General features: G+C 43.0%; 3 protein-coding genes across 5 annotated transcripts in view; all 3 read left to right on the top strand.

Annotated features, from left to right (window-relative positions):
• On the top strand, positions 1-11530 carry LOC131880422 (uncharacterized). 2 transcript variants are annotated; one of them, XM_059227061.1, is made up of 5 exons: positions 1-181; positions 5521-5832; positions 5902-5982; positions 6053-7996; positions 11395-11530. In XM_059227061.1, exons 1-4 carry the CDS (start codon positions 77-79, stop codon positions 7493-7495), a joined length of 1941 nt encoding a protein of 646 aa, XP_059083044.1. In that variant the 5' UTR covers positions 1-76; the 3' UTR covers positions 7496-7996; positions 11395-11530. The 2 variants fall into 2 exon arrangements, with proteins under 2 accessions (XP_059083044.1, XP_059083043.1); XM_059227060.1 differs by having other exon boundaries at positions 5521-5982.
• Positions 10789-11818, top strand: LOC131880737 (uncharacterized). Its single transcript, XM_059227430.1, has 2 exons — positions 10789-11168; positions 11365-11818. Exons 1-2 carry the CDS (start codon positions 10789-10791, stop codon positions 11816-11818), a joined length of 834 nt encoding a protein of 277 aa, XP_059083413.1.
• LOC131880432 (uncharacterized protein DDB_G0271670-like) overlaps positions 11196-12487 on the top strand; it is a 5185-nt gene continuing 3893 nt past the window's right edge. Inside the window, exons 1-2 of one of the 2 annotated variants that reach the window (XM_059227076.1) lie at positions 11196-11965; positions 12195-12209. In XM_059227076.1, the coding sequence (XP_059083059.1) occupies positions 11818-11965; positions 12195-12209 (163 nt within the window). In that variant the 5' untranslated portion in view covers positions 11196-11817. Of the gene's footprint in view, positions 11968-12194; positions 12210-12487 lie in introns of both variants that reach the window. The other variant, XM_059227077.1, reaches the window with a different exon arrangement.

Below are 12487 nucleotides of genomic sequence, written 5' to 3' on the forward strand. Positions count from 1 at the left end.
CCTAAAACTTAACTTCGAGAAACAAGTTTTAGCCCACTAGTTAAAGGAATTGCAAGAATCAAAAGGTCGTCTCCAAATGGATTGCGCCACGACCAATGGCGTCCTCATTGGGGTGGCCATTTATGCGTCCGTACTCACCGCAGCGGTGATTTTTGCTGTGGGCTATTTGTGGTATCGAAGGGTAAGACAATACCTCAAATAATTCTGGGAAATGTCTCTAGAAGTCCGTGAGTAGTTATGTTAAGGCCACACAATTTTTTATCAGATCACATTTGATTGGCTCAAATCTTTCCAAGCCGGTGTTTCGAAGAATTTTCATTAGGCATTAAAAGAGCGATGCAAATTTGACATTGTTTGAAAGTGAAATGTGAAAGTTGAAGTGCATTTTTTTCAAAGTCAAAATTCTTAACTTTCAAAACTGGCCTTTTCAGCCTGCAAACCAGCCCTCAAATTATCGATAGTAGAAAGGGTCCTACGGAAAAGACTGCCCCAAGGCATTGAATGTCATGATAAGTTATACTAAAGCTAATGAATGGGTTTTAGACGTTGGTCCATCCTAGAATAAAGAGACTAATGAGGACATTTACAAATACACCATGGTCAAAATGCTTATTGCGATCAATTCCTTCGACATGTTCAAGGCTGATGTAATGGTTAAGAACAGATATGTGGATATATAGAAATAAAGTAATTGCCTGTGGGAAAAACAGGCAGTGATATTTTTTTACAAAAATAATGTCACCTGACTAAGGAGGGATAATATTATACGGAAAGTATGCTTAAAATGAGAACAATCAAAATTGATGTAACAATGATTTAGGGTCAATTCTAGGGACCGTAGAGGTTTGATGTGCGTTTTGAGAGCACCTTCAAGCCTTCGAGAATCCAGGCTAGTTAAAACAATGAAGTCCAGCTCTCTTCTTTCCAGGGCTCCTTCATTGTTTCATTTGCTTCCCTCTAATATTCGTAGGAAATATGTAGGCTTTGTTGATCCGGTTGCATCTTGCCTTAAGGTCACCCTTTATATCCATAGCAATGCTCTTGAACCTACAAAGCCCTTGATCTAAATTTCAAAATCAAATATTGTGTCGATTCTTCCGATTTAGATCAACAAATTAATCTCTCTTTCGCAACTCCCCACCCCAGGAAATTTCGTAGGAGTCATAGAGAATATTGCATGATCAACAATACCCGCAAGAAGCTCGGACTGTATCTTGCAAAAAATACCCAGACATATCCAGAGCTATCCAAAACATTCAAATGCATTCTTTTCACTTTTATCAGATTTTTTGAATCTGTTTGCATTAAAAGATGTGCTCTTAGAATTCAATAAAATACACCTTTTTCTACCGTTTCAATATCCTTTTGTAATTATGCTTGCCTTGATTTTTAATCTTTCATGACTTTGCTTGTGATCCTGTTACAATGAGTTAATAGAAATAGGGTTAAAAACATCTGCATTTTTGCATTTTTCTTTGAACTTTTATTGTTTTTGTTGCATTTGTTAATTCTTTGATTTTGATTTTTTTTCTAATTTTTGAAAAGTCCTGCCTATAAGAGAACAAAACTTTGATCTTAAAAATGACAATGTCCACACAAGTTGAGTTTCCCGCTTTGCCTTTTTTCCATTTGTTGTCAAATAACCACAACAAGTGACGTATCCCCGCCAAGCCCCAATGAATTGAATAATACAGAATAACATCCGAACAAGTTGTTCTATTTTTGATAATCCATTACTGAATTTCGTTCAAATTTAAAATGCCACCTAGAAGGGCTCTCTTGAAAGTGCGGGTATGAGAAGAGAAAACGAAAAGAGAAGGTAAGCACCCTTGTTCTCTCACGTCACGCCACCTTGCCCTGAATGACCATTTTCAAACGATTACAAAGGTGCATGGATGTGCAAAAGTAAAAGATCTGAAATTTGTGGAATGATCACCCATTGATCTGCGAAAAAACTACAAAAATTAATGAGGATTTAACTGAAACTGTGGCAGTCTGTTTTTGAGCATTTTGAGGAGGGAGATTTGAGACACTTAGGGCAAAGGTAACGAAATTACTGGTATTTTTTCCCTTTTTTCGAAAAAGGAATTGTTAAAATGCTGTAATTGTAACGACCCAAAACCACCCAAAAATAGTCGTTACTCGTTCCTTTTTCACGCTCCAGATAATCATTTTATTTCTCGTTTCTCTCTTGGCAACTAAGGAAACTTCAAGCTTTTAGGCAATCATAAGAGAGATGTTCATTTTCTTTCTTTAAATCTTTCTTTAACTTGGGAATGTTGCTCCAAATTTCTTAACTCTCACAACATCCATCTATGACTTCTCAACTATAACATTCGTAATTCAGGCAATTCAGGTAATTCAGGTAATTCAGTATTGCTAAAAGGGCAAGAAACAAGTAACGGCCCAAACTAGTCCCATTACCCTAAGACTGCCCAAACAGCCCATGCCACGCTTTTTGCTGCTGGCGTTAAGGATATGATGGAATCGCATACACCATGGAGGTCTCAATATAACTGGAGGTCTATCAAATTGTCGCCCCATACCCCGGTAGGTTTTGATATCATTAGGAAACGGGGCTAAAACGATGGGTTAGGCCTTACCTTGGATAGGTTTTCACCCTCCTTCCTGTTTAAGAGATTACTGCTGATCATTTCCAGTCATTATAGTCCAATTTTCACGTATATTGTTATTTATAATTCAAGATGAATGACATTGGAATTCCAGGATCGTGTAGTGGTTGGCCCCTTTTTCGCTCTGTAGTTGATAAAACACGGCTGATTCACTTTCAAGGAGTGCTTGGATGTTTCTGGCAACCACTCACATCAAAACTATTTCGGAACTTTAAACGAATTCTTGTCACTTGTAATTTTTATTCGAACAAGTCAAATCTCATGGTTCGTCCATCTTGTATCACCCGTTCACCTCAACTTAACTTGGACAGCTGAAAAACTTGAACAATAGGGAAAAAATCCTGGAAGACCGGAATTCCTCTAGCTACAGCATAAAACTGGCCATGTTCCTCCTTATAATTTCGAATGTTTATGGCAAGGGAATTTGCCTGGCTTGGAGAGAGTGGCCATGATTTCTTTAATTTCTGGTTGGGAGGTTGAGTTCAATGGTTACTAAAATTTCCGTTATACTATTAGGGTACATTTGGCGGCGTCAAGTATGTCCAGTGTAACGTCGTCCATGCCTACACCCTCAAAATCATCCCGTATTGGCCTCCTAAACCATAGAAAACCATAACTAGAATGCTTAAGCTCAACAAGAGCTGTATCGCATGAGCATGTTTTCAGGTCAGCTGACGCTGGTGGAAAAGGGACAAAGATATTTCGTGAAATCTCGCTTCAGGCAAGTTGAATTATTCTCATGAAACGTTTGTTACTCCTCTTTAATCTTAATTTCTTTCGAATCTTACAAATATACAGGTAGAAAGAGCGGTAGTAATATAAAAACATGCTTGTTGGGGCATAATACACGTACCATGTCAAAAAAAGATTGGACATTAGTAGAGCAAATCACGTACTCTATTGATTGCCCTTGTTTAGCAACGCATGTCGAAAGTGTAACAAAATGTATCCGAAATTGCAACGCAATGATGAGGCATTCGGAATTTCGTTTCAATCTCCCAACAATGTGCTTGAATGTGGGCGACATGATTGCACCTTGCGTAATCAAGGTAATTCCGACACCCTGGAGGTCAGCCTCAACTCAGGCTTGTTCCTTGCCTTTCAGTTAAGTGTTTCCACCACATGGATGAAAACTTTAACTTGAGCCCATTTTAACCCCTTCAAAATTTCGTTCATAAAAATGTGGTCGGACAACTTACTCAAACCGTTTTATGAAGCGTGCTGAACGAGAGTAATTGCTTGACAAGGAGTCGTATTACTGGTTTCTACTCTGAATTTGGACGAGCCGTCAACGATTCAAATTTGTACCATAGTTGTCATAAGCAGCTTGACTACGAATGAAACATTTTGCCCAGCGACAGTTGAGACGAAAACAAGCAATCGCAGCGCCTTTGATCTATCTATATATATAAGTTATCTATGTCCTAAACGCAATTTTGATGACAATTATCACCTGGCAGTCTATAGATTGAAAATGACCAACTAATGGACGGAGCATGTGTGAATATATTACATAGCAAGTAGATGACATGTCCTCCCGCAAAGAATTTTGCCATTATTTAATTATCTTGCAGCTGAAGGGCATAATCTAAATGTTTGGGATCAAACTCAGTTTTGTCCTGAGATCATTTCTTTTTTTTTTGTAATGTATCAGAGCTCGTGGAATCATTTTAAATTCATTCAAGGCAAGAACTTTGGTGACTGAATGCCTGTTTTAATTGGAGTTCTGTAAGGGTTCAGCCATTGCAAAATTCGGGATAGAAACTTTAGCAATCAAAATTTAAGATTTTCGGAGAGAATGTGTGGTAGGAGAATAGAACCTGAAACCTCTGTTGTGTCTTAAAATTATGCCAAATTTCCTTCCAAAAGAGAGATCCGAAATTTCATTCACATTATGTGTTCTGAGTGGGAAATCAATAAACAATAATTATTTGACCGCTGGAGATTTATTTAGGGTATCATTTGAAACTCTCTCTCTATCAAATGCTAAAGAGTGAAGACGATTAAATCTATGCAGAGGCTCTTGTAATAACAAGCGTGGCTTTAGGCGAGGATGGATGGAGTTGCAGACGGTAAAAAAACAGGTGGGTAGAGGTAAATGATAGAAATCTTGGTTATTACTGTAGAGTGGTTGGGCTAGATTGAACAGAACCTTTGTCAGCTCCTGTAGTTGATGGAGTTCGGCTGAGAGCTGGACAAAGGTTTGCGATAGGGAAAGATATCAAGGGCTGACCAAAACGAACTACAGTAAAGTTGTGAACATAAAGGGTTCATTCTCCTTTTATTAACTCCTATTACTTTATATGGGCAGACTTCTAGTATTTCTTTCTCTTAAATTTTAAGAGCGCAAAATGTTGAATGAGGTGTTCGATTCAATTGCTAATTAAATTTACTGCACATACTCCTATATATTTTCAATAAAGAGTGGAAGTTACGTTAGCCAGATCTCGGGAGGAATATTGCAGTCGGTTCATTTCGGAATAAGACTGAATATTTCTCAGCATCTAAGAAACGTTTTAATTTACGTCACATAAATATTTCTTTCTCAAGTTAATGTAAAAGGACTCTCAAAAGTGGTAACCTTTATAACTGAATTTACTTTTGAAGAAAATTTCTTTTATTTAATCCGTTGCTTTGCTTCATACCCAAGCAAAAATGAATGAGATGGTGGCTGTTGAGGTTTAGTAAGCGCTGGCGCTAGAAATGGGACATATCATAAAATTAGCCTCTGAATTATCTCTAGACTCCAAGCTCTAATAATAGACAATTAATCATGTCTTCATCACTTGCTTGCTTGCAGTCAGTTATTATTGAAGAATTTGTAAGTGACTGACGGATCTTATTCTCTTGTGGTCAAGGTAATTAAATCTTATTTTATCTATTGTAGAAAAAGATTCGAGATAGTGTGGAGGAAAGATCAAGAAGAGAGCACTGGGAAAGACAACCGGGACGTGGACCCAATGCATTGGAGGACAAAAGGGCTAGTGTGTCTTCATCCGCTTCGTTCCCGAGCGAAGTGAGTTTGAAGAGTTACAGCAAACTGACTGCACAAATTGTGGCTCCATTGGATACCAAAGTCAAAGTGGATTTGGTGGAAGACCGTTCTGGTGGAGGGCACAGAAGGCAGCCTAGCGCAAACAGTTTCTTATCAGCCCGATCAGACAGCTTTGATTTAAATAGCGCATTGCAATATGAAGAGGTAGGATTAAAGCGAGTTATTGATATTATCGGTAATAAAATCATCGGCCCCAGGGATTACTATTTTCAGAGATATGCGTCGCCTATCAGCTCCTCCACATCCTCGGACACCATCTACAACGACGTAAATGAAGATATCATCGTGCAAAAGGTGCAAAAAAATGAATGAAGGTTATTTGCATTGGAAAATGCATTGGCAAGATTATTTTTCTCATTTTCAGAGGGAACCAGTTCCTCGGCCGGATAGCCTTTTATCAGTCAAATCCCAAGAATTTCATGACTCCATAGAGTATGATTCAGAGACGATTAGAAGGCAAACAGATAACAATTCAACTTCGTTGTCAAGCTCTGGTAGTTCTTCGGAATCAAGTGTCAGTCCTCCCCAAGAACGCAAACCTAAAGCACAAGCTCCCATCCCTCCTCCGAGGTCAATTTTGAAAAAGGGACCCGACACATCTGGGGAACCTTCAACCATGTCGGATCACTCCGTCTTGCCACAACAAAGCACCTCGTCTAGTTCGTCATCTTCCGATGAAGAGCCTCTGCGTACTGACAAGAGAGCTAAAGCAAAAATTTCATTCCAAGAGGCTCAGAACATTTACATTCCACCCAAAACTGAAAGCAGCCCGAGCTCTTCCAATTCTTCGACCAGTTCAGAAGGTGAACATGATCATGGTGGTGTTTACTCATTTGGAGATGATCCGGGAGAAAGTGTGGATGACGTCACCCCAGAAGACCCAATTCCATCCACTTCTTGGAAGAGCCCAGCCTCCACGGAACTGATGAATCCCTTGGCTCATTTAAATGATCCAGGATCATTGAATGACCTTAAAGATGAAATGGATGGATCGGTACTCGGGCGAATCCAAAGAGTTTTCAGGCAAGATTCAAGCTCAAGTGAACTGTCTTCAACCTCCTCATACTCAAGTAGCAGCTCTTCATCTTCATCAGTTGTCCTGAAATCAAGAGAACACGTTAGTGCAGTAACCATCCATCCCCAGAGGCACGAAAACATTGACAATGAAGTCCAAACACTCGAAAATATTAAGGAAAGGATGGAACAGAGCCTCAAAAGGCAATCAAGTACCTCAAGTAGCGGCAGCAAGAGTAGTGCAAGTAGCACGAGAGGATTCGGCTCATTTAGTAGTCAAACGACAGTTTTCGAAGAACACTTTGAAAAGGACCATCAGATTCCAAAATTGATGAAACCAGTCAATCGCCAAAGCGAAATAATGTATTCGAGTAGCGAAAGTGAATCATCAACAAGCAGAAGCAAAAAATCGTCAATGATTGACCGAATCAAAAAGAATGTCGGGTGGAATCAAAACAACTCGCAACAGGGCATTGCATCTTCGTCTTCCAGTGACGATTCTCGCCTCAAAAAGAGGCACATATTTGGTGAACTAACCAGGAGAGGAAGTTCCTCATCTTCTGCATCTGATTGCAAGTCGCCAAACTTGTCTACAATAAGATTGGGCGTTCCATCAATTCCTCTCTGTGTTCCAGAGATGTCTACAGATAGTTCCACTGACGAAGATCAGGCCAATTATAACATTCCATCTTCTCCTTCGTATCAAGGAAAAGGCAAGCTAGAAGCGAGAGACATACCCCTTGAAAAATCCCCTGCAAAGACAAGACAGCTCGTCATCCTCATCCAGCTCTGATGAAGATTCCAAGAACAAGGCTCCAAGCAAACCTGGGTTCAAGTTGCCAACCATTGCAAATCCATTCAAAAAGGACAAGAAAGACTCAAGCTCATCCAGCTCCAGCAGCAGTGATGAGGATGAGAAGGTCAAGATTGAGACCCCCAAACCTCCCGTTGTGGAACTCCACAAACCCATTGAGTCTCAGTCCAGTGCAAAGACAAGACAGCCTCGTCATCCTCATCCAGCTCTGATGAAGATTCCCAAGAACAAGGCTCCAAGCAAGCCAGGGTTCAAGTTGCCAACCATTGAAAATCCATTCAAAAAGGACAAGAAAGACTCAAGCTCCTCCAGCTCCACAGCAGTGATGAGGATGAGAAGGTCAAGATTGACACCCCCAAACCTCCCGTTTGTGGAACTCCACAAACCCATGTGTCCAGTCCAGTGCAAAGACAAGACAGCTCGTCATCCTCATCCAGCTCTGATGAAGATTCCAAGAACAAGAGCTCCAAGCAAGCCAGGGTTCAAGTTGCCAACCATTGAAAATCATTCAAAAAGACAAAAAAGACTTCAAAGCTCCTCAGCTCCAGCAGCAGTTGATTGAGGATGAGAAGGTCAAGATTGAGTACCCGCCAAAGCTGCCCGGTTGGCAAATCGCCAGTCTACAGACATCCTCCTCGTGCATACACAAAGAAATCCAGTGCGCCGACAAGACAAGAACACAAGCACCGTGCATTCGGTCAACTCCCACGAGGAGATCGCGGCCAGGAATAGCGTCGTCGCTGCGAACTCGACACCCCATATAGGAACAACCAGGGTCAAGCACAAGGCCAAGCGCAGAGGCCATTCAAGATTACAGCCACAGCACAGTGTGCATATTGTATACAAACTCGGATTCAACACCACAAGTAGAGAGACAAATGACAAACGACCTCTAAGACTCGGCACTCCCACATTCATAAGTCCAGCGGCATGCACCTCATCAGTGAATTATATGAGGATCGAAGAACATGACGTGCGAGATAAGCCATCTGACACCCCCCCAGATACTATTCCTCGATTGGCTATCAAATCCACGGAAGCAAACATCGAGCCTCAGTGGTCCGCTATACCAAGTGCAATAGTCAAAAGAAAAATCGTCAATCCCCACTCATGCTGCTGGATGAAGTTCCAAGAACAAAGGCATCCAAACGACAAGACCTAGGCGGGGCGGTATCCACAAGCTTACTCAGACCATCTGCAATAATCCGATTACTCCAAGCCCAAGAGAGAACAAAAGAGATATAGAGCTCAAAGTCCTGCATCCAGAGACATCGCGAGCACGACTAGTGACATATGAGGATGAGAAGGTCAAGAATTATGATCAAGCCAAGAATGGACCTCCCGTTGTGTAGAACATACGAAGCTATGACCGCATCCTCGTGACCAATCTCCAGGCTCACAAACCCCGTGTCCGATCAAGACAATCTCGATTAACACGCAAGCGTCATACCTTCCATCCCTCAATCACAATCTGATTCGAAAATCAGAATTCGCCCCAAATAACACTGACCGAGACCGCCTCCAAGCACAACAACAGACTCTGAGGGATGCAATTGTGAACTCAATAACCATGAGCACGCATGCTACACCATAAGGCCCCCAAGTAGACGAATGCACTCTAAGACTCCCCTCACCCTATCAGCTACGCACAAGCTAAGCTACAGTAATCAGGATACGAGGATTATACTAGCGAGTAGCGACATAGGAAACCGGTATAATCCGTCGCAGATTATGAACCACCCGCACAAAACCCCAGTTTCTCTCACTCCACAAACCCATATGATGTCAGCTCCAGAGTCGGCACAAGACAAGACAGCAATAACGTCTTGCAACCTACAAATATCACAACCATCTGATATGGTCGAAATACCCAAGTGATTCCACGGCAAACTGGAATATCAAGAACCTAGGTCGCAGAGCGGAAAGCCAGTAGGGCTTTGCAAAGTTCGCCAGAGACCCAACAAGTTCTGTACAGAGGCACGAGTCACATTCGCAATGAAGAGGAGCGACAGAAGAACCGACTGCAGAGATCCTCGGATCCACGCTGGCCTGACTCCAAAGTTCCGGTGAGCGGTCGAGATTGAGATAGTGCAATGGATAGATCGCAATGGAGTCAGAATAGTCCGCACGCACCCCAAAAAAACGGCATACGCGAGCTCCTAGATGCGCAAATCGTCCTACAACCCACTCCATGGCGCTCGCGACGTGCCACAGAGACTACCTCAGAACAGAAAGACAGCCGCTCGACAACCCAACTCAAGCTGCCAGCTCTCGTATAGATAACAGATTGTCACTGATGAACTGAAAAGCACCACACAGAGATCAACGGCAGAACGGACGACAGCCATGGGCGAGTTCCTCCAGAAACTGTGATCCCCAGAACAGCCATTGACCCCATCTCAGTCACACAGAAATAGACAAGACAAGACGCAGAAGAGACCGTCAACTCCAAGCGTCCGCAATCACGTCATCAACAGACCAGTCCAGTAGCCAGTGGATGGAATGAAGGTGATCGACAGAAAATCAAAAGGATCAAGATGAGACCCCAGAAACCTCCCGTTCAGTTGAACTCCACAAAACCCATTGAGATCGATGTCCAGATGCAAAGACAAGGACAAGTCGTCATCCTTCTCCAGCTCTGAATGGAAGAATTCCCAAGAACACACGCTCCAAGCAGCCAGGATCATCAAGTGGCCAACAGTGAAAGACACTCAAAAATGATATGACAAGAACAACTCAACAGCCTCCTCCAGCTACCTACGCCTGACAAAGCGCTGACTAGAGATGGACGTAAGGTCAAAAGATTGACAACCCCAAACCATCCCGTTCCGTAGAGAAAACTACCACACACCGCAAAGTGTGTCCAGTCCAAGCTCGCAAAGACAAGACAGCTCGTCATCCTCATCCAGCTCTGATGAAGATTCCAAACACCAGGCTCCAAGCAAGCCAGGGTTCAAAGTGCCAACCATTGAAAATCCATTCAAAAAGGACCAAGAAGAACTCAAGCTCCTCCAGCTCGCCCAGCTCAGCTCAAGTGATGAGTGAAGTCAAGCTAGCAAGATGCACCTCACCAACCTCCTCGTTGGAAACTCCACAAACCCATTGTGTCCAGTCCAGTTGAAAAACAAGACAGGCTCGTCATCCTCATCCAGCTCTTGATGAGGATTCCAAGAACAAGGCTCCAAGCAAGCCAGGGTTCAAGTTGCCAACCATTGAAAATCCATTCAAAAAGGACAAGAAAGACTCAAGCTCCTCCAGCTCCAGCAGCAGTGATGAGGGATGAGAAGGTCAAGATTGACACCCCAAATCCCCTTGAACTCCACAAACCCATTGGGTCACCAGTGCAAAGACAAGACAGCTCGTCATCCTCATCCAGCTCTGATGAAGAATCCAAGAAGCACAAGACAGCAAGTCAAGCCTCAATTCAAACTCTCCAACACGCGAACAATCCATTCAAAAAGGACAAGAAAGACTCAAGTCCTCCAGCTCCAGCAGCAGTGATGAGGATGAGAAGGTCAAGATTGACACCCCCAAACCTCCCGGTGGAACTCCACAAACCCATTGTGTCCAGTCCAGTGCAAAGACAAGACAGCTCGTCATCCTCATCCAGCTCTGATGAAGATTCCAAGAACAAGGGTCCAAGCAAGCCAGGGTTCAATTGCCACCATTGAAAACCATTCAAAAAGGACAAGAAAGACTCAAGCTCCTCCAGCTCCAGCAGCAGTGATGAGGATGAGAAGGTCAAGATTGACACCCCCAAACCTCCCGTTGTGAACTCCACAAACCCATTGTGTCCAGTCCAGTGCAAAGACAAGACAGCTCGTCATCCTCATCCAGCTCTGATGAAGATTCCAAGAACAAGGGTCCAAGCAAGCCAGGTTCAAGTTGCCAACCATTGAAAATCCATTCAAAAAGGACAAGAAAGACTCAAGCTCCTCCAGCTCCAGCAGCAGTGATGAGGATGAGAAGGTCAAGATTGAGACCCCCAAACCTCCCGTTGTTGAACTCCACAAACCCATTGTGTCCAGTCCAGTGCAAAGACAAGACAGCTCGTCATCCTCATCCAGCTCTGATGAAGATTCCAAGAACAAGGGTCCAAGCAAGCCAGGGTTCAATTGCCAACCATTGAAAATCCATTCAAAAAGGACAAGAAAGACTCAAGCTCCTCCAGCTCCAGCAGCAGTGATGAGGATGAGAAGGTCAAGATTGACACCCCCAACCTCCCGTTGTGGAACTCCACAAACCCATTGTGTCCAGTCCAGTGCAAAGACAAGACAGCTCGTCATCCTCATCCAGCTCTGATGAGATTCCAAGAACAAGGGTCCAAGCAAGCCTGGTTCAAGTTGCCAACCATTGAAAATCCATTCAAAAAGGACAAGAAAGACTCAAGCTCCTCCAGCTCCAGCAGCAGTGATGAGGATGAGAAGGTCAAGATTGAGACCCCCAAACCTCCCGCTTGTGGAATCCACAAACCCATTGTGTCCAGTCCAGTGCAAAAGACAAGACAGCTCGTCATCCTCATCCAGCTCTGATGAAGATTCCAGAACAAGGGTCCAAGCAAGCCAGGGTTCAAGTTGCCAACCATTGAAAATCCATTCAAAAAGGACAAGAAAGACTCAAGCTCCTCCAGTCCAGCAGCAGTGATGAGGATGAGAAGGTCAAGATTGACACCCCAAACCTCCCGTTGTGGAACTCCACAAACCCATTGTGTCCAGTCCAGTGCAAAGACAAGACAGCTCGTCACCTCTCCCAGCTCTGATGAGATTCAAGAACAAGGCTCCAAGCAAGCCAGGTTCAAGTTGCCAACCATTGAAAATCCATTCAAAAAGGACAAGAAAGATCAAGCTCCTCCAGCTCCAGCAGCAGTGACGAGGATGACAACGTATAAGTCCGAATAAAATAAATTGTCATATTTCAAATGGCAAACCAAAACAAATCAAAAAAAAAGCATGCTCCCCTTCCTCCATATTG

Source organism: Tigriopus californicus, chromosome 5 (assembly GCF_007210705.1).
Source record: "Tigriopus californicus strain San Diego chromosome 5, Tcal_SD_v2.1, whole genome shotgun sequence".
NCBI lineage: Eukaryota > Metazoa > Arthropoda > Copepoda > Harpacticoida > Harpacticidae > Tigriopus > Tigriopus californicus.